At 41.4% G+C, this 21,507-nt stretch overlaps 1 protein-coding gene across 1 annotated transcript in view; it reads left to right on the top strand.

The window, feature by feature from the left end:
• The window catches only part of ELP3 (elongator acetyltransferase complex subunit 3), a 91,647-nt gene that overhangs the window by 7,801 nt on the left and 62,339 nt on the right, over positions 1–21,507 (top strand). Inside the window, exons 6-7 of the mRNA XM_030037421.2 lie at positions 1,790–1,858; positions 3,734–3,888. Of these exons, the coding sequence (XP_029893281.1) occupies positions 1,790–1,858; positions 3,734–3,888 (224 nt within the window). The remainder of the gene's footprint in view (positions 1–1,789; positions 1,859–3,733; positions 3,889–21,507) is intronic.

Raw genomic sequence — 21,507 nt, 5'->3', positions numbered from 1 at the left:
CAAGAATACAAAACAAAAGAAGACGTTATAAACTTTGAGATCTAAAGCAGCTCAGCTATAGGACTGGAAATTCTTCTCAATTACTGTAGCAGTTGTTTCTTTCTCCTCACCTTGCTCCTCTTTATGCTGTTATACATGCAATAAGCTGTAGAGCAGGAGTGAGCAGCCTGTGATTCTGAGCAGGGCAAGTGCAGCATTGTGGCTGTACTCCATGACTTGCTGGTGTGGGAACAGCTGTTAATCTGAATTTCCAGCTGTGGAAAGCGATGAGTGAGTAAGAGAAGCTGAAGGTGACGTGTCCCGTGGGACACCGCTGCATGCAGTTTGTTGAAATGAATGCTAGCTGTGATTCCTACAGCAGTTATCAATCTGCATCAATTTTCCTAACTAAACAGTCCTGCAGAAACATACAGTTTTACTCATGGCTTAATGTGGTTTTAAGGGAAGGGTACAGAGAAGGCAGAGCCAGACTCCTCCTAAGAGGTGCCCAGTGGAAAGATGTGAGGCAACAAACATGAGTTAGAATGCAGAAAATTGTGCCTTAATATAAGAAAAGAATGTTTTAACGTGACAGTCGTCAAACGCTTGAGTAGGGATCTAGAGAGGTTTTGATAGTCAGTGACTGGACACAGCCCTGAGCATTCTGTCCTAACTGGACCTGCTTTCAGTCCTGTCCAACCTGCAGGACCCAGATGATCAGCAAAGGTCAAGCTCTGGAAAAAAGCCCATTATTTAGTTGTCCATGCTTCTGAAATTACATTCATGCCCTTTTATGTCTCTGTATCTGCAGTGATATCTCACTAAATATATGTATTTCCAAAGTAGTGCTGTCCTGTTGTCTGGAGAAAGTTTAACAGCAGAAGATCTCATGGTGACTAAATTATTGTGACTGATTTTAACAAAACAACTCATAACTATGGTACAGCTGTAAAGTAGCAAAATGAGGTAAAATACAAACTGGATTAATTTGATAAACAGTGATGCAGCATCCTTTTAGTATGGAGTTTGTCTGTTGTTATCTACTTCTCAGTGACCTGAAACTTGTCCTGTTAGTGCAAAGTAGGAAAATCCTGTGTATATGTTACCGCTTTATAATTTGTGTTGGTTTGGATATGTTGTATTCATTTGTTTAGTACTAACAGCATGTGGGAGTTGTGCATGATTAAAAGAGTCCTCATCCTTTAGAGCTTTTAATACCACAGATGTGAAATACCAAACGAATCCGGGATACATAAGATACTTGAAAACCTTGTCTTAGAGTATTATTAATAGGCTTACATCAGCTACTAATATAAAAAGTTGTTAGGGATTTCAGTTGAAAGAATATGTTTAGCTTATAAAGAATATTTGAAGTTTAGACTGAACTCTAGAGGACGCTGCTTGGATAACTTGGGCAAGTGAAGAGAAACTAAAATGAACAGGACAGAAAAAGTGGTATTTTGAAAAACAATTTGTGATTTTTGCAATATTTTTTGTGACTCGCTACAGAGATTCTTTATCTATCCTGTTGTAATGCACTAAAAATTTGAAAAATTGTGTCATTCTTTTTATGTCATGTTACCATTTCAGGAGGAAAATGTATTTTGTTAGAATTTTTAAAAATTTAAGGAGCCAAATTCATATTTACAGTTGGATGGACTCTTTGGTTGTGAGTTTGAAGGCTTTAGGGTCAATTAGGATTTGAAAACTTCAGCATCTGTTTCAATGCTAAAAGTTGTCTTTTGTTCTTTTTCACTGTGTTCTTTAAAAAAAAAAAAGTTTACAAAGTCAGCATCCTTGTGTTTTTTAGCCAACGTCCATGAGGGCCATTCGGGCTAGATACGACCCCTATCTCCAGACAAGACACAGAGTGGAACAGGTAAATTTTTACAGTGCGAGGGGGATGCATTGTGGTTGTGATGAAAATAATGAGAATGCTTTTAATTGCCTGAACTGGTGGGCTGAAAAGGTTGTGATCAGCGGTACTAAGTCCAGCTGGAGGCCAGTCTCTAATGATAAAACCCAGCTGTCAATATTGGGGCCAATAGTGTTTAACCTCTGTGTTAATGGTGTGCGTGTTGGGACAGCACGCTGTCAGCAAGTTTGTGGATGAAGCAGAATTGGGAGGAGTGGATGATAGACCAGAGGATTGTGCTGCCATTCAGAGACACCTGGACGGGCTGGAGAAATGGGCTGGCAGGAACCTCTTGAAGTTCAACAGAGGGAAATGCCAAGTCTTGCCTCTGGGGAGGAACAACCCCAGGCACCAGTACGTGCTGGGGGCCAGCCAGCTGGAAAGCAGCTTGACAGAAAAGGACCTGGGGCTACTGGTGGACACCAAGTTGACCATGAGCAGCATTGTGCCCTTGACGCAAAGACCAGCAGCCTCCTGGGCTGCATTAGGAGGAGTGTTACCAACACATTAAGGGAGGAGATCCTTCCTCTCACCTTAGCACTGCTGAGGCTCCACCTGGAGAGCTGTGTCCAGTTCTGGGCTCCCTAGAAGCAGACAGACATGAACATACTGGAGCAAGTCTAGCACAAGGCCACTGAGATTTTGAAGGGACTGGAGCATCTGAAAAGATGCTGAGAGCGCCAAGACTGTTTAAGCTGGGGAAGAGAAGGCTTGGGGGAATCTTACCAACGTGTATAATACGTGGTGGTAGGCTGTAAAGAAGACAGAGCCAGGCTCTTCTCAGTGGTGCCCAGTGACAGAACAGGACATGATGCAATGGGAGCAAATTGAAACATGAGAAATTCCATTTGAACGTCAGGAAACAGTTTTTAACTGAGGGTGACCCAGCACCGGACCAGGTTGCCCAGAGAGGTTGTGCAGTCTCCACGCTTTGAGATACTCAAAGCCTGTTTGGACAGAGCGCTGAGCAAACTGCTGTAGCTGATGCTGCTTTGAGAGGAGAGATTGGACTAGGTGATCTCCAGAGGTGCCTTCCAACCTCAACTTTTTCATGATTCTGTAATTCTACCTTAGCCTGACTTGATCCCCATGGAAATATTTTTTATAGACCTTTTAGTTGTCTAACTGTCATTTCTATTAGATAAATGGCAAGTTTTGAACCTTGTATAAGATCTTATCTGTTCTGAACAATACCTGATTACTAATAGGAGATCCTATTACAACAAAATTGTACTGGACTTCTGTGACAGTTGCTAGTTCTTGGTAATTACTTACATGGAGAATGTAGTACTCAAATAGTGGCATTCCTACCAAAATGATTTTTTGGGGGTCTTGGCTGGAGAGTTGGAAGATTTGAAGAGTTTCTCAATCCTGTTCTGCTTTGACTGGTTTCCTGTTTATCTCCAAATCCATTGGAAAATTCTCCATGGATTCATTGTAGTCACTTTCTCTCACAAGTTTGTAAGGAAAGTTAGTTCTCCATGGACTGAAGCAGATGCAAGGAAGCTTTTCCTACTGGCCATATCTAAGCTGGCTTCAAACTGGACCCAGTGTAACTCCATCAGCAAGATGCTAGGCTCAAATAATTCTGCTTTGTCAAGAAAACCTATGTGCTGGGCTCAATATCTGTGTTGTGTTCTTGCAGTAGAAAAATTAACTTTTGAGGGTTTTTTGGCGGGGTTGTAAGAAATCTGTACAAAAGTATTAATGGTTTGTCATTCATAAAAGATATGACAACTAAAGAAGGAAATGCAGTGTAAAAATGTCAGGGTTTTCAGAGAAGTCTTTTAGATTTAGTCCCTGATTGGTAACTTCTTCCTGGTACTTTTAATTTTACAGCTGAAGCAGTTGGGCCACAGCGTGGATAAAGTAGAGTTTATTGTGATGGGTGGAACATTTATGGCCCTGCCTGAAGACTACAGAGATTACTTCATCAGAAACCTTCACGATGCCTTGTCAGGTCACACTTCCAATAATGTAGCAGAGGCTGTCAAGTAAGCATCTTGGTTTTCCTTAATGTAATTGTTTAAAAATGTTCTTTAACTGTTGTAAGAAAAAATACGGAAGACAAAAGGTTTTTTTGAAAGACAGTGTTTATCCAGATATGTATTTAGGCACAGAATATTTATAGCTCACCTTGCAGCATTGCTCTGTGTACTGCATAGCACCAGCAGAAGATAGGGCTGTGGTTTATCTGTTCTCTCATGTAGGAAATGCTAAGCTTCTAATTTCTTGGCATTCCATCTGGACTTCTACCTTTTATGTCTCATCACCTTGATTTGGAGTTGTGATGAATCACATTGCCATGGGATTTATTTCCTTTAGCTGGGAAGGGGAACTGATCCTGCCTTGGAGGGAGGCCAGACGTCAGCTCCCGTAAGGGATGACTCACCCCCAAGAGCGTCAGTGCTCAGGAGCTCCGAGCCCCTTGCAATCTCAAATGCAGTTACCCTTGCAGTATTTTGGTGTGACAGGGAGATGCTCTTCTCATTTTACAGTTGATGAATGGAAAATCAGAGGCTGATTTATTTATGTGTGCTTTGGGTCATTAAATACATAACTTTTCAGTGCATTTTGCAGTATAAAACTGAGAAGAAAAATGAGAGATTTGACGTTTTGGAGCTGTTAAAACTAGGTGAGCATCCCTACTGACGGTTTTAGTTTGCTACCTTGTCATCGTTCAGTGCAGTGGATTTTCCTTGATACCATTATCATCTACTAAAGAAAGCGGTTTTAAAACTGACTAGGACTACTAGTCTTTGCGTAGTTCTATGTCTACCTTCGTGTTACAAAGGTGTAATTTCATTTGGTTTTCCTCTTGAGGGCAGCAAACACTTCTGCTGGTTTTCCTTGGGTTTTTTTCCTCGGCATTCAAAGACCAGACAAAAAGTGCTATGCTGCTCTTTCCAATTGGATTTTATCAAGATAAAATAATGAACAAGTTGGGAAAAGAATTGCTTTTCTTTTGCTCTAGCGCCCTGGTTGTGAGCACTGAAGGACACAGCTCATTATGGAAGAAGGGTGGAGTTTGCAGGTTGTCTATTGAAATTAGTGCTGTCCTTATACATACGTCAGGTGGTTATTCTATATTTTTTCTGCTGCAGGTGTCTAGCTAATTTTATTGGACCTGAAATTGTTTTTTGAGTAGCCTGTCCTTTGCTCTGCAGATTATTGAGGAAACTATTTATGACACAGACTGTGTGACCAAGTAATTTTAAGTGCATGCAAAAACCAAGTGACTCTGAAGTCAGTGTACTGCCTTGCAAGCACGCTGATTGAGCAATGTGAGAAAACCTGCACTAACAACGTGTGGTTTTTTCCAGCAGATAAATAAAGGTTTATATTTTTAACGTAAAATTCATGTTAAATGCTTAGTAAATGAAGGTATGTGGGAGTTATTCAAGTTGCACTTCCTAAATATTCTACAGGCAAGAAAATTTGGTTCAAGATGAATCAGTCCTTTTATTTGTTGTGGTTCTTGCATTTAGCTCTTTTACTGTGTCACTGCAGTACTGTTTTGAGATGGTCAATGACACTTGAAGTAAACATTCAAGGTTGAATTTATTTCTCTTTGTACGTGGGGATTCAGCCCTTCTCCCTCACTACTTCCATCAACAGAGGCCCTGCTACATGGGGAATACTGACAGTATTTTACTTGTTTTATATTGTGGGCACTGCATTCAGCAGTAAACTGGGATCTGGTGTCTCTCACCCCTTACTTTGAATGGGATTATGGTAGCCTTGCAATTTTTCTTCCCTAATGGGAAAAAAGACCTTCAGCCAGGATACTTTTTTAAAAGTCCTTCTGAGCATGACCTTTGATTAAGCCAGTGGAGCATCTATCTGTGTAGGCTACAGTTCACCTAACAGTGAACGCAGTTTTTTCCCCTTTTGTCCAGTCATTTCTTTACTTTGTCCTAAACTTAAGCTCTGCTTCTGTGAGCAATGCTGTCTTTCCAGTGATAGTGATATGCTGACCTATACGGTCTGAATTGTGCAGCACTGAAGGGCTCATCAATCTGGCATCCTCCTCTTGACATAATTTTTAATTTTCTTCCTATAATACTTTGTCTTGATCAGCCCACTGCAGCTTCTGGTCCCAGTTAATCTGATAAAAAGGATGTGATTCTGTCCAGTTTCAACCAGTACAGTACGACCATAGCCTGCCGTGGGAGTATATACTGTTCCTCACCAGGAACCAGCACTGCAAGTCTGACTAAAGAAATCAGTCCTCAAACTGTGTTGGCCCTTGGACTCCAGCTGATATTCTGAGTTGGCTGCTGGCTTTCTTGCAGATACAGAGTCTTAGGGTAAATCCAGCCTGGTGGTAAATCACAGAGCTGCAAATCCAGCAGTGCCTGTATGAGAGAAATGATGTAGGACTGGGAATGATCTGTCTTGGGGAAGTGGGGCACTGCTCTAGCCAGCTGCTGCCAAATACATAAGTCTGAAACTGTGGCTTTATAGTCAGTGGAGAGAGCAGGATCTTCACGGGATGGCTCAGAGCGTCTAAGATAGGTTGCTGCTTTAAATTGTGTCCAGGTTAACTGGGCAGCTGACTCGGGTGTGAAGAACTCCCTTTATACCTCTATTTATAAAGTGGTAGGAGATCCTTTTTGTTTGAGTGAACCTAAAGTGAGTTAAGATTTTGGTTTTTATGGATACATGAACAGGACACAAGTGTAGAAGTGACTGTATTTACATACATGAACTCACCAACCAAAAGTGTGATTTTTTTTTTTTTTTTTTTTTAAAAAGATAAACAGACAAACTGCTAGGCTTTCATAGCAACTCTGTTGTGAGTGGAGGAAGGAAATTAATTCCCTGAGAAAGTGTTGCTGGTGTTTAATATTTCTGTAGCACCTCCCTATTGAGGTAGTAAACACTTTTTAGACTATTCAGACAGAAGTCTTTGCTTGAGGTGCTTTGGTATGCTTGAGAAATAAGTTGGCCAAGGAATGAGTAAAGAATTGCAGGGCCGGAGGGGATCTTTGTTTTGTAGAGAGTGTGCAACACGACTGAGAAGTTTTAATTTTTATCTGCTGAGAATACCACTTAGGAGATTTCAGTGCAGTTCTGGATGCCTGTCAAGCAAGGTTGTGGACTTGGTGATAAGTTTCCCTTCTTTAGGAGGAGATTTGTAATTACTGCTAAAAAATCACTATAAGACAGATTTTTCATTTTGTACACTAGAGAAATACATCTTTCTCTGGGAGTTGTTCCTATCAAGCTGAAGTGTTGATTGTGGCTGCTTTTGCTCTTTTCCTGAGGACAATGAACCAAGAAGGTGTAAAATACACATGCAAATGAGAATTGCTGCTCCCCATCATTTTGCTCCTCTCACCTGACCTGTGAGTCATTAGAGGTGCTGGGCATATTTAACTGCCACCATGACTCACCACTTAACTCCAAGGGCTGAGCACCTCTTCTCTGAGCCAGGATCTGACTTTTAATTAGTGAAAGAGGCCAAAGGAGAACTTGCCTGTGTTGGGAAAGGCAGGTGTCAGAAAGGTCGGTCCCCTTAGGCTACGTGCTTGTGCAGCTCCTTGGATGGCAGCATCAAGCCTGGCTTCTCTTAGTGTATTTAAAAATGCAAAGAAATTATTTTTAAATTTTTATTTTAACAGTATCATGTGTTGTCTGATGTTCAATCTGATCATAAATCACATTGTTAATGGCGAAGTAAGAAGGGGATAAAATTGCTGGAACCTCATGTTCTGGTATTCAGGTATCTTGTGTACCTGATGTTCATGTGACAGTATTCAGGTGTACAGCAGACATAATAACTATTTCCATAATAGGTCCGTTATCCAAGACTAGTTCACCTTTACATCCACTCATCCGTCAGTAGTCTCTTAAAAGACTCACTTTCCACTTGCATCATGCGCTGAAGCCCAGAACTTGCAGAAGTGAGTATTGTCGTCTGCGTTTGATTCCTCGTGGAGAAATTGTAGCTCCTAATACCAGACAACACCGTGAGACTGCCTTTTACTTAGGCTTGTCATTGATTGCTTTTGCCAAGTGTCCTTTTGTGTTTCCACCATTAGCTGTGTCTTCTGCTGAGCTGGTGAGCAGGCAGCAATTCTTCCCGCTGCCACAAATGTTTATATTATGCACGAGGAAATTTCCTTTAGGTATCCCAAAAGCCTTACTGATCTTTTGGCAAGTGGTAAGCAGATAGATCCAGCTACTTTAGAGCCTTCGCTCTAAACATGGGTTTTAAATAACAACTGCTTAGGGCTGGATTATTGTGTGTCCAGTTTAAGACCTCTTAAACCCATCTGAGGAAGAAAAAAAAAGCCCCAAGCACTGGCAGTTTCAGGAGCAGTTGGTTTGATATGTGGAGCTCCTGATGCCTTTTAAAACCCAGCTGGAAATCACTCTTCTTGAACACGCCAGACCAGAGCAAGCCATGAAAAATGGGGTTTATGTGGTTATCAGATGATGTGTTTTCTAGAAAGGTTGTTATATTCTTTTCTTAAATACATGAGGTCTCATGTGTCAGTAGTTCTTCTAATAGAAGCTGCAGTTTCTCCACAAGAAGTATAGTGATTGTGAAGGTTGGCAACTAAGCAACTCCCAATTTTGCTTTTCAATAGTGAGGAATAAACCTCCATTCAAAAGGTCACACTTTATTTTCAAAGTTGAAGTCTGTTTTAAATTTCCCAAATAAGACTTTAGGAGTTTTTTTAGAAGATCTAGATTTCTGCAGGTAAGTCTAGTCTTGCTGCTGCCAGTGCTGTACTTTTACCAAGATTTAGCCTGGTTGCTTGACTTCTAGGGCACAGACCCACAATGAAGTTACATGGGGTAACAAGTGGGCATCTTATGCCTGTGCTGTCGCAGCTGGCTTTTGTATGTGTTTCACTGGCCCCGCTTGTGAGAAATTCTAGTGTACTGTGAATCTCAGGGAAAGAGGTTTAAGCAAACATGCTTTACCTCGCAGTTGGTGTAGGCAAAGAAGATGCTCTCCTACAATTCAGATGGCTCCATTGACATATGGTTGCTTGTTAACACTAATGTATCTTAATTGTGCTTTCTGAGTACTAATTGTGACTCTAGCAAAAATAACCGAGGGCTTTGACTCACTAGCTCCAGGGATTCATGCTGGGGCAATTTAAGAGGTTACTGTTCTCCTTTTATCTACCTTGACCCTCTGCTTGAGGTTACCACTTCCAAAACAGGCAGCTAAACATAGTCGTCCACCCTTCAGCTGCCAGAGTTCATCCTGTGGCAAATTAATGTAATCTAGAACGGATAGTGATTTAAGAAGATATGCTACTTCTTTGGCTGTGGGGAGCCCAGCCTGTTAAATTGCCCAGCTACAAATTGCCAGAATTTGAGTGTCAGATCTCACCTCTTGACTTGCTGTAATGAGTAGGTACTGTGACAGGTAGGCTCTTGAAGCTCTAGCAGCTCCAGCTCAAACTGCTGTAATTGCCGGCTTAAGCTCCTATTCTAGCAGTAATTTGGGCAGCGGAGGTGTGTGGGTACTTACCCGGTTCTGCATCCCTGCCGGTGCAGGCAGCAGCTTCTGGCAGAGAAGGAAGTGAATAGCAGGAGGCAGCAACACTGCAAATTGCTGTGGCAGTATCCATCAGAGCTTGTCTGTCAAATCCCTCAGGACATCTGACTAGGCAGTGACTTTTTTTGGTGCCCGGCAGGAAATAACTGGCTATTGTTTTAGTGCCAGATCATTTACAACAGAGATTCTGCCTAAATTTCCTTTTGTTCCCAGAGATTTGGAGACTAGTTCCTAACCTTCTGGAGAAGCAGGCAGATTTTCTTTGTTTCCAGCTTTGGATGTGACTCTTCCATGGTGCAAAAGCCATGTTTGCCATTAAAACCTGTTTGTTGCCGAGTGTTTACCCCTAAATGCCTTCAGTATGGAGAACATCTTTCCAGCTTGCAGAATTTGAGGAAATTTACCCCAAAGCTGGCTGGCCTTTGTTGGCATCCTGTTACTTTTGCGTTGCTTATTTTCTACTGCAAGACCCAACTTTTAGGTGCTGAAGTGTGTGTTATTTGGAAGATGCAGAAGTGAAAGTCATTTCATCAGATCCTAATCTTGTTATGGGTAGCTTTTCATCTTTTTTCATCCTGCAGCTACGGAAAGCGATTGCCTATCCAGTTATCTGTCCCGTTCAGTATTTCCGCAGCATTTTCTCCTGCATGTAAAATATTCAGGTTTGTGACTGAATGTAGATGACTGGGGAAGGTAGATACGGGGAAGCCATACCCACGTATTTCTGTGCATGTGCAACAGCACATATGATATTATGTGACTTCAGGTTTTCTAAGGTGGATGCTGGAACCAAACACATCTTTGTCAAATGTGTACGAGGTGGTAGTGTTTATTCATAACAGAAATTTGAGCTACACCGAATTTAGCAATATTTGTAAATGCTATTGATCTGTATTTTATCCTATGCTGGTGGAAAGGATGATGGCCCTAGCGGTCATGACATTGTCAAAGCTAAATAATGAATTTCAGTGCCTTTTTTGTACATTTTCAGCAAATTACTGCTGAACACCTGCCAAAGGGAATACTTTTCTCATTTTTGCTGCTTCACTGCTGTGCGTGTGTAATTTGGCAAGCATAACAAGTTCTCCGGTGACCTGCACTAAAATGTTAATGCTAGGATGGGATCTGAGTGGTCAGCTGGGATTGGTAACTGCAGATGGAATTTTATTCATGGCTTGGTCACCTGTATGAATATGAACTGGCCTGGTTATTATATGGTTCTAGATCAAACTGTGCTGATGATCCAAAGGTAATGTCACGTAGAAATGGTGTGGCATGTACTAAGTAAGCTTTCTGGGTTAATTTCCTCCCTGGCACGCAAAGTATTACACCATCCTGTGTATTATACAGAAGCATAGCCTTAGTTTCTGTTGTATTCTGACTTTCCAAGTGGGCAGAAGATCAAGTATTAGCGATTGCTTTGAGCTCTGTAAGGATGCAAGCAATCCTAGACTGATATTCCCATGCCCTGGAGAGCTAATGTGGGACCTGCACCATCTTTTTTCCTTCTTTCAGCAGAGATTGCTTTCCAGCCCAAATTAAAATGGGCTGGTAAAATAGTGAGATGCAGCTTATAGTTCCCTTGGCTGTGCTGTGCTTGCCTCATTGATATTGTAAACTGAGATCTACTGCCTTTCAACAGCGCTAAATTGATTTGAAAGAAAAGTCATTTTCTACTAACATGGTGGGTGCAGTAGGCATGCAAAAAAAAAAAAGGCAGGTTTAATTTTCATACTTTTATGGAAGGATGTCAAGAAGTGGTTTTCCTGTGACTGTTTTGCGAACGCTGTACTAAGCAGAGCAGAGGCTGTTTGCTTTTGAAATACGTCTTTCTGCAGTGTGTTGCAGCTAATGCGCTCTGGGACTCTGTGCCTCCTCGTGGCCCATCAGTTGGCAAAGTCAAGTACTCAGAAGCTTTGAACTGGCAGAGCTGGGGGTGTTTGTGCCGCCTTAATTTGGTCACCCTCTGTCTGGGCTTTGGATTATATGATTACCTACTTTTTTTCCTCTTTCTGCAAGACCTTTGCCTGGTTCGCCTCCAAAGATAGATTGTGCGCTACTCTAAAAATTCTAAAATTAGTGGGAAGGGCCTTTGTTCCTTTGATATAAATAAGATTCGCCTTTAACAGCTCTGAGGTGAGATGCGGGTCCAGCTTACGGGTTGAGACATCTTAGTTCAGCTGCTTCCATGTGAACTGAGTGCCTTACAGCCAGTGGAGATGTCATCAGCAGAGCCCAGAGAGGGATCCAGCTCATGCTGAAGCAGGCACCCATGGGTCTGCATCGCTCTCTGGGCTCTGTTGACGGGGCACAGGAGATGAGAACCCCAGCTCAGTGTAGGTGTTTGTGTCCATGAACTGGATCTCGCACCAAGAGTCTTGTCTCCTGCAGGCTTGGGCAGGAGGTGTTTCCTTCTTCATCTCTGACTTCTGACTCCTTGAGCTCATGCCGGTTTTTGATGCGGCGTAGCTTTTTGCAAGATAGTCCTATTTCTTCCAGCATTGGTTCTTGGTCCCATTCTCCTTTCCAGGTCTCTGCTTTTCCCCACCTCTAGGAAGACCCAAGTGGTCACTCTTCTTTGGTCATATTCTTTTTCTGTCTCCTCTCTGGTGTATTTGTCTTGTCGTAAGCCAGGTTGTGCCATTCGCAGGGGGTTGTAGCTGTGATAGGAAATGTTTGACTTCACTCCTTAGCAGGAACTTGCTCCTTGGGACCAACGTATCTTCACTGGAGTTGTGAGGGATGTCTGTGCCTAGGGAGTATGCAGCTTTAAGCTACTGTAGCAGCTAAAAGCTGAAATACTTTTCCAAAGCAATGAGCTCTATCACCATTAAAAGTTGAGTTGCTGTTGGCACCTTAGTTGGAGCTATAGTGGATGGCAAATGGAGCTGGGGAAATGGCACCATCAGTTCTTGTAGTCTACTGCAGCAAGCCTCTTCCGGAACATGTGGTTTTACAAGCACGGAGAAAATGAGTGCATGTGTTTTTGTAGCACTTTCTTTGAGAGAGATGATATTGCAGCTTTATAGGTGAGAGAGTTGCTTTGGCAAAAGAACAAGATGAGCTAAACCATAGCTTTTCACTGGCAGTTTTGGCTGATGACTGCTTTTTATTAGCTCTGTTTATAATTTTATTGACACAATTTCTTTGTTTCCTCAAAGCAGCAATTAAGCTGTTTTTCCTTCCTCAAGCTAAATTTTTATATCAGCGTGTCAGATGGGGGCGAGATGAATTCTGTTTAGGTAGATGCAGAAACTACAAAGCAAGGACTTTACTGGACACTGTCTTTATGCAACAATAGCTTTTAGGGCATTGAGTTGTTGGAACTATATGCAGTACTGCAGCGGCAGAAGTAGTTATTTTCCTCAATAACAGCTAGGAAGTGGTTGTTACTAAGAATATGCAACTTTCCCTAGGCCACAGTGAGTCAATATCAGAACTGAAATTGGAACTAGATTTTTTTAATACATGTAAGTCTCACCTAGTGCAGTCTGTCTCATCAACTGTAGCAAGAAAACCTTGAACTTCAGTTTAGATTTAATAAAAGAGACCGTCGTGTCATTTCTTTCATAGCTTTAGATATGTAAGGATTTTTTTTTTTCCCCCAAATCCCTTTTTAGCCTGCATCTATAACTACATATTGACTATTCTGTGGTAGACTGTCTATATAATTATGACCTAATCGTTGATCATATTGATTTGGCAACAGACATTTAAATTGTTGTTCTTTCAAGTTTCCCTGAACTAAATTGCACAGCAAAGATGTGAGAAATCAAGGACAAATCTTGGGCATCTCCTCCTGCAAGTTTTGTAACTGTCTTTGCTTCAGTGTACGTAGCAGGCTGACGAGCTGCTTGCACTTTGGTGTCACTGTGGTGACATGGTTTGTTGTTCATGGGATGTGTTATCTGCTTCTGTACACTTGGATAAAAAGAGAAAAGGATGTAGAGTAAAACCTGTCCTGTGGGAATAGCTGATATCGATTGCCTGGTAGAGGTGGAATTTAATTAAAGGTCAGATAAAATTGTACTGGAATCCACATAAGGGATGGCTGAGATGGGACTAAGAGCTACTTCTTTTTAAATTTTATATTGCTTGGTGAAAAGATACCAGAAAGGCAAAATTGACCAAAATGAAATACTAACCAAACGCAGCCTACAGCCTTCTGCTTTTCTCCCCTTGAAATACCATTTATATTGAAATACTGGGTTAAGGCCACCATGCTGCCCAGAACTGATGCTTAAAGCAAAGAGTAGGACTCTGTATTTAGTGTTTATCCTGATTACTGGACAGAAATTCCCAAGTTGTTACTGAGAAATGCATTTGATTCTTTCTAAAACTTCATAGCTTAAAGTGTCTCCAATTTTCTGTCATTGTGGTGAGCATATTTCTTCCCAAGCTTTTCTCCTGCACTATAGACTGACAAATGGTTTTGAAAATAATACTGTTTGGGGTTGATAACCTTCATGCATGGGCCTTTTTCCCACTTCAGAAGTGACCTCTGTGGTTTTGGCAGCCTGGGAGGCCATGTAATTACTTGTAAACTATTTTCTTTTCTTAAGTAGAAGAGGAGCTGCTGTTTGGCACAGGAAATCTTACCCTCTTTTGTAGCAAGCCCAGAGCTTCATAGTGCCTTCAAGCTTCTGGTCATCTGAACCACTTCTTCCTTTTTGCAGTTTTATCAAGTCTTTCAGGATGATGTTCATGGCTTCTTTTCTTTGGTTGTCATTTTCAAATACTATCAGTGGTAATTAAAGGAGATAAAAAGTCTGTACAATATCCTGGAAGCAAGGACAGGAGTTTTAGAACTGGTTGAATGCATAGGCAACCAATGTATCGTTTCATCCTTGTGTGGCTCATTGATTTGCTTGTCTCAGCTGCTGAAAACCCAAGCTGGAATGATCAGCATGGTGTGTTGGACTAGCTGTGTCTTCCACGTAGAAGATGGATAGTTGGGTTTTTTACTGGCATTCATATATTAGTCTGAAATTTAAAGTGTCTGGCTCGTGGTGAAGGAAAGTGTGTACCCTCCTCGTCTAATAGATTGGGTATGAGCTTAGGAAGTGGACATTTTACAAGCACTTTATGTATTTTCTTCTTTCAGACATCCTGGGGAAAAGTGTTTTGCTGAAGGGTTGGACCTCAATTGTCTTTATTAGGATAACAGTTTGAAACCACCTCCCTCTGTGTAGAATGAATATAGAGAGGTTCTTGTTTCTATAGTACACGTTTTCATCTTATGACAGGGGAACTCCTTTCCTCTGGCTACTTGAAATGGGCTAATGTTTCAGTGAAGTGTCTAGGTTGTAGTTTTCTTTGAAGCATTGGACAAACGTGTAACTCTACCTGGATTTCCAAAAATTAGGTCCTTCACCAAAACCTCTTTAAAAATTGTGGGAATAAGAGTGAAGGCTTTGCATGCATAAATAATTGAAAGATATTAGGAGACTAAATGATCAATTTACACAACAGAAGAAAGTCATTAGTGGTGTCCCAGAGGAGTCTGTGCTGGAATAGGTGGTCTTGACCATGCTGGGTTGGTGGTGAAGGGGCAGGTAAAAATTAATGTAGATATAGATCGATGTGCATAAGAACGATTTTTCCTTATTTTACTACAGAACAATGATCTTCTAGTTAGCTAATGCCACTCAGGAACAAGATTTTAAAGTTATAGTTGATAACTGTGAGAAACACAGGCTTGATGCTCAATATTAGTTAAAAGACCGACTCAGTGTGAGGAATTATAATGAAGGGAATAGAGACCAAACTGGGAAATACTGTTATTCTGCTGTGTAATTCAGCAGTGCCTTCACAGCTTGAACCCATGTTCAGTTCTTTTTAAAAATAAGGGAGGGGAGAAGGAAAAAAAATACTGTGGAAAAAACATCTGAGAGTGATATAATAGACATCTATAAAATCCTGAGTGGCATGGAGAAGACAAAAAAAGGATAAACGATGATTATCTACTATGCCACAAGAACTAGGGCTATCAGATGAAATGGGAATTAAATACAAAGGAGGTAATTCTTTGTGCAGTACATAGGTAGACTGAGGGGTGACCAAACACCTTCACAGGAAAAATACTCAGTGAGAGCTGCTAAGTCCTCAAGACACCTACTACTACTGAAGACATCACCTCTGTCTCAGGGAATCCATGAAGAGGAAATAATTGGCAACTGTGAGAGTATTCAAGGAAAATACCACTGCAGCTTGCCCTGCTGCTACTGTTCTATCTAGTCTAAGCATGTGCAACAGCTGTGGGTGGATGGGATATTGGGCTAAACAGACCTTTGGACTTACCCAAGATAATGTTTGTGTGTTCCTGGAGCTTGCGGGTTCCTTATTCCATCTCCAGACCAGGTCAGCTTGTTAGTGGCACTCCAGCTGCCATCTGAAAACAGTTCAGAGACTCGGGTCTCCCTAAGCCTCGCTGCAAGGAAGCTGGTAGCTCGTGTTGATGCTTCTGTTCTGGGAGAAACGTGAAGACTTTCCTCTCCAAGAGTGTAATTTGGCTGTGCTCACTGGGACAGGTTTGGGAGAGGCCAAGAGCTAAGATAAGGGAGGAGGAGATAAGCACTCTCTTGCCTATATTAGCCTTGTTTTAGCTTTTACCCCCCCCTCAACCTTTGGTTTTGACAGAGGTAGGTAAAAAAGAGGTTGCAATTCAGCTCCAGTTAGAGCCATACATATGCGTTTTTCTTGTTTGAAATATTTCACTCTAGCATATGCTTATTCATCCTGGTGTTTTCAGTTACAGCTTGCTAATAATTTGTTGCTGAAAAAACCCATTATCTGTATTGCTCTTGCCTTGAACTTGATGGATGGGAGCTTAGAAAATAAGCTTGCAGTGTTAGAAGGTCCTGTCAGGGTTTTCTGTTCGGTGTCCTTCTTTTGCCTCCTGAGCTAAGACAAGCTTTTCAGGCCCTGCTCAGATGTCCCCTGAGAACAGGCAGTGATTATGGCTTTTGAAATAATTGTGCATTTATTAGCCCAGCATGGTAAGAGCAGAGCAACTCTTGTGCACGGCTCCGTCCTGGCTGTCGTGAACGGCAGGGTCCCTCCAGCAAAGCTACAGCCTCCTTGCCCAGAGCTCCTCTCCATGGCGTTGCTCTATGAAAGCTGTGAATGATATAAAAATAAACCAAACAAACCTCCCACCCCCTTCCCTCTATAGCCAACATCATTACCTCCTTGTCGTTACAGCCAGGCATTTAATTAGTCCATGCAAATAGCCCTACTTTGATTAGGCCTGAAGTGTGTTAACATAACTGTGCCGCTTCTGCTCGTGCTGTGCTTTTTCTTCGGAGGATTTTCAGATGTCAGATCCATTCATTGTGGTTACAACTTGGTAAACAAATTAAGGACAGAAGACTGGTAAGTGTTAGGGTTTTTTTGCTTCAGAATGGATACTATTTTGAATACAGATCCTACCCTGGATTTCTAACACCAAGTGACACAGCAGGAGGGAGCATAATTATGTATGACTTATGTGTTAATGGCATTTCATGAAAAAAAAAAAAAAAAAAAAAAAAGATTTGTTCTCATTTACCTTTTAGCAGGTATAAATACTGTTCCTTTATCAAAATTGGAAAATTATGTTTTAGTCAAAAAATGACTGTATTTTAAGTAACTGCAAGTTTTTCAGTATTTGAAAGGTGAACCTTGGGAAACTGATGCTGCTAAGAAACCAAAGCAGTCTGTCATATTCCTGGTAGTGGTGATAAAGAAAACACTGAAAGGTTGTAATAAAAAGGGAGCAGTATAAAGGCAAATAACTGGTATTTGAGCTTTCAGAAGTACCTGCTCTGGGCAGTCATCAAACATGCAACTTTTGAAACATGTCGGATGAGTAAGATGCCACCTGTTCTGTTTACTAGCAGGAAATTGTAGGTACTGAACTAATTATTGCTAGCTGTGTTTCAGAGATTGGCATTGTGATAAAGCAGAGCTATTAGAGATCAAGAAAAAGGAGGTCACTTAAGTAGTAGGTGAGGATGTGGTAAATAAGATACTTGTGTATTATATTGGCCGTTTCCTCTTCAGAAACCAATGGTGTCACTTTGTCTTAATTCCACGTGTATAGACATCATTGTCTGTCTTGAAAACCTCTAATTGTGTTACACCCTCGTAGTCAAGGGCACAAGAATGTTGGGTTTTTTTCCAAGATGTTAGACTTGTTTGAGATGCTAGATATTCACAATCTTTGTCATTCACAAAGGTAAGGCCAGGAACCTTCTGCTGAGGACTCTGTTGGTCGCTGATTAAAATTCTTGATTTTCCCACCCAGCCCTCCAATACTTGCCTCTTTCCAAAAGACTCTAAGCACCTCTTCTAAGGCAGGTTTGCAAGTTTTCGGGGGGTGTTTGTGGTTTTTTTTCTTGGGGATAGGCTAAGGGTAGATGAGCAGCAGTGCCTTCCCCTAGCCAACTAAGCTGTTACCACTCGTTGCGATGCGTATGAGTACGGAGCACCACATTTTGTGGAAATTGCTGCTGTGGGATAATCCATTAGCAACAATGGTGATCAAGTAATACGAGCATCTTCATAATTTATTCCATCTTCACCTTTTAAGAAGGTTTTCTTTGGCTTTTAAAGTAATGCTGGAATGTCCTGCAGGCAAGTTTTTGGGGACTGTTGGGTTGGATGAGTTGTTCTAGACCCTTCCTTTCTTTCCATATAGACAGGTACACCTAAACACTTCTTGCTCGTGGTGATTGGTTCTCTTTGATGCTGCCTTTGAGCTTCTGCGGCTGCTTGTACCTTTTTCTGCTCTTTTGCCTCTCGGTTTACCTCCTCTTTATGTACTCTCCTACTCTGAAACATGTAAAACAGATAGATGGTTTAAAGGCGTGTGATTAATGTGCTGTATATGCACTGTGTGAACTCACCTGCTTTATTCTTATAGTTTATCTTTACTGAGCTTGCTGGGATGAGGCAAGTCTTTCTGTGTCGTCTGGCATCCTGCCACTCTGATCCCAACCATGGAGTCTGGAAGCTGCTGTAGTATGGATTGTAAATAATTGAGTCTTTGATGTTCAGGTCTCCTAGTTGATGAGACTTTGTAGACCAAAGTTTAATCGAGAGCGAGTAGAGGCTTTATTAAATTAGTTGTTTTATGCCAGAACTGTGCTGTCTGTTTTTTCTCTAAGTGCGAAAGGATTTGAGACTTTATGTCAAACTGCTGTGTCTGGTGGAGAGGTAGGTGCCTTTTTTATCTTAAAAAAACGAGCTTATTTAAGAGGCAGATTCTGATTTGAAGGTCTGCTTAATGTACCAGCTTTCTCTGAAAATTCAGTCAAATATTCTCCAATGATTAATATTAATAATCTCTCCTTTACTTCTTCCTATTTCAGACAGTTCTGTAATCATGCTGAAAAGAACTGCCTTTACAATAGCTATGTCTGTGGAAATCTTAATGTTTCTCTGTATCTCATTTACTTCATTTGTATGGCTTAACATCTATTCTATTTGCGTAATTCACCTCTGCGGTCAGTCCATTATTAAAATTGCCCCGCTGTCATATTGTGCTATACACTTGTCTTGATTTCTGATTATTCTTTTGATTATGTGGGGTTCCTCAGGACTGCTGTATTACAAATAACAAATAAGACTGTTCCAGGGAAGGAGGAGAAATACTGTAAGATGTTTGTTGCTGCTTGAGAAAATAAAATCCGTCTCCACTTTCAGGTTCCAGAAGAACTGCACATCATAAATATTAACGCCACAATGAACCTGGAAATCGGGTGAACTTGTATATACAAGACCATCGTGGGAGTTTCCAACTTGGGTTCATCTAATTTCTCAGGGCTTTCTCTATTTTGCTCTTCTTAGTCTTCAGTTAGTAATAGTTTTGCTTGTCTTGGTCATCATCAAGGTCGTCTTAACCTCTTGTGTCTGAGTATCCTGAAGCCACTCTCTCAGAGCTCTAGATACCTGCTTTTCAGGCTGTCTGCCTTGTTGGATACAGACTGTTCCCTCTTCATCTGCCTTGGCTAGCATGGCATTCCTGTAGGATATGTGGCTACATGTCTGTTGTTTTTAAAGATTAAGTGAAGGCAAATCCGTCATGTCCATTATCATGATAAGTCACTGTATAACTCCTGTTAGTGAGCTTACAGGGTTTTTTTGAGAAATGAAGTGTAATATGCATAAACTTCTGCAAGAGAATTGACTTGGTACAGTGAGGTATTTTGACATTAAAAAAGAGACTAGAACAACGTGTTACCCATTACATTGGTTTTCAAAACAGGCATAGCAGAAAATTATTGTCATTGACCTGAATGGTTTCTAATAGGATTCTGTTGTTTTTGCCTCTGGGCCTTCTGTTTAATACTTATGTTAAAATAGTAATTTCTGAGGGTTGGCAGGAGCTATCAATATTGGAGATGGGCAAATAAGGGATAAATCTGTATTCCATAGTAAGTTGTATATGAGCAAGCTGTGTACTTTATTATGGGAAAATGTAAAGCTGTTTTTCTAGGAATGGTGCAGGATTCTATTCTGAGAAGCAGCGAAATATCTAGAAAATATTTAGGAGTTAAGTCGCATTATCATGAGCTTTCTGTATGATTCAGCAGCCAAATTACCCTTGACTGTATAAATAGTGGAAAATTGGACAGGAATAGGCAAATCATATTCCATCTGCATATAGTAGTGGTGTGTCTGCAAAGTTCTGTGGCTGTTTTTGGTATCAAAGGCAACGACAGAAATGCTTAAAACTGGAGATAGTGCTAAGAAAAGGTATGAAAATGATGTAAGCATTAGAATATATGCACTTAATGAATAATATACAAAACTCTTTGAATCTAGTCTGAAACCCTGATACCTGCAATGCTAGAAGGGCAACATGGTGGAACACAACTAATTGGAGATTTCTGGAGTACATTATGATGATATTTTGAAATAGGTGGCTCATCCAGTGCCTAGGAGAGGTGCTTTCCTGGATCTGCTACTAGCAAAGAGCTGGTTGAGGGAGGGATGTGGTTTTGGCTGCAATGACTCTGAGATATTAGAGCTTAAGATCCCAAGGGATGTGAGTAGCAGAATCAAGACGTCAGAATTCAGGATAACAGACTCAAACCTTTCCAGGGAACCAAAAAGCAGGATCCCATGGGAGAATGCTCTGAAGGGTGAATAAGCCCGGGTGAGCTTAGCTGATCTTCCAGGACAACCTCTTCAAATTGCAAAGACAGTGCATGCTGATGTGCAGGAAACCAAGCAGGCACGACAGGTCACCAGCTTTGCTTAACTGTTTATTGGGGAAGTCCTGATGGAGCTCAAACATGAAAAAAGGACTGTGTGCAGAAGGTGAAAAGAGGTATGGGATACCCAGGAGGGATACAGGCAGGCAGAGGGCACATTAGGAAAGTTCAGCTGGAGCTGAAACTCCAAGGGATTACAGAGCAACAAGAAGGACTTCCATAGGTACGTTGTCAGCAAATGAAGACAAAAGAAAACGTGGGTCTGCTGCTGGATGAGGTAGGCAACTCTGTGATGGAGGGACACAGGAAAAGACTGAGGTTTGCAGTGTTTCTTTGCCTTGGTCTTTATCTGCAAGATCTGCTATTGCTAGGTGCTGATTTGGGGTGAGAGGTAGTGCCCATGGCAGAGGATTGCATTGGGCACCACTGGCAAATTGGAGGCATGCAAGTCTCTGTGGAAGAGGATGGGTGAGGCAGCTCCATCTCACATCAGAGAGGTCGTGACAACCGAGAGGTCCCAAGTGACTGGAAATGTCATGTCTGTCTTCAGAGGGTGAGAAGGAGAACTACAGGCTGATAAGCCTCGCCTTGGTCCCTGAGAACTTTGTGGAGCATGTCTCTGTGGAAGCTGCTTCCATGGTCGGGAAGGTGTCCAGGGGGATTCAGCACGGATTTGCAAGGGCAAAAATGTGCCTACCCAACCTGCTAGAAAAGTGGGAAACCATGTTTCCAGCGGGCAGTTGTGATGAAACCTGGGTACTGAAAGTAGATATAGGAGAAGCAAAGTCAGTCTTGAAATAGACGATCTGCTATAAGTTGTTACATAAGTCACTGATTAGTAATGGTAGTAAGAAAAAAAAATAATCTGTGACTTGATCTGCAAATCG

The sequence above is a fragment of the Aquila chrysaetos genome, chromosome 15 (genome assembly GCF_900496995.4).
Source record: "Aquila chrysaetos chrysaetos chromosome 15, bAquChr1.4, whole genome shotgun sequence".
NCBI lineage: Eukaryota > Metazoa > Chordata > Aves > Accipitriformes > Accipitridae > Aquila > Aquila chrysaetos.
This window is presented reverse-complemented; position numbering and strand designations above follow the sequence as displayed.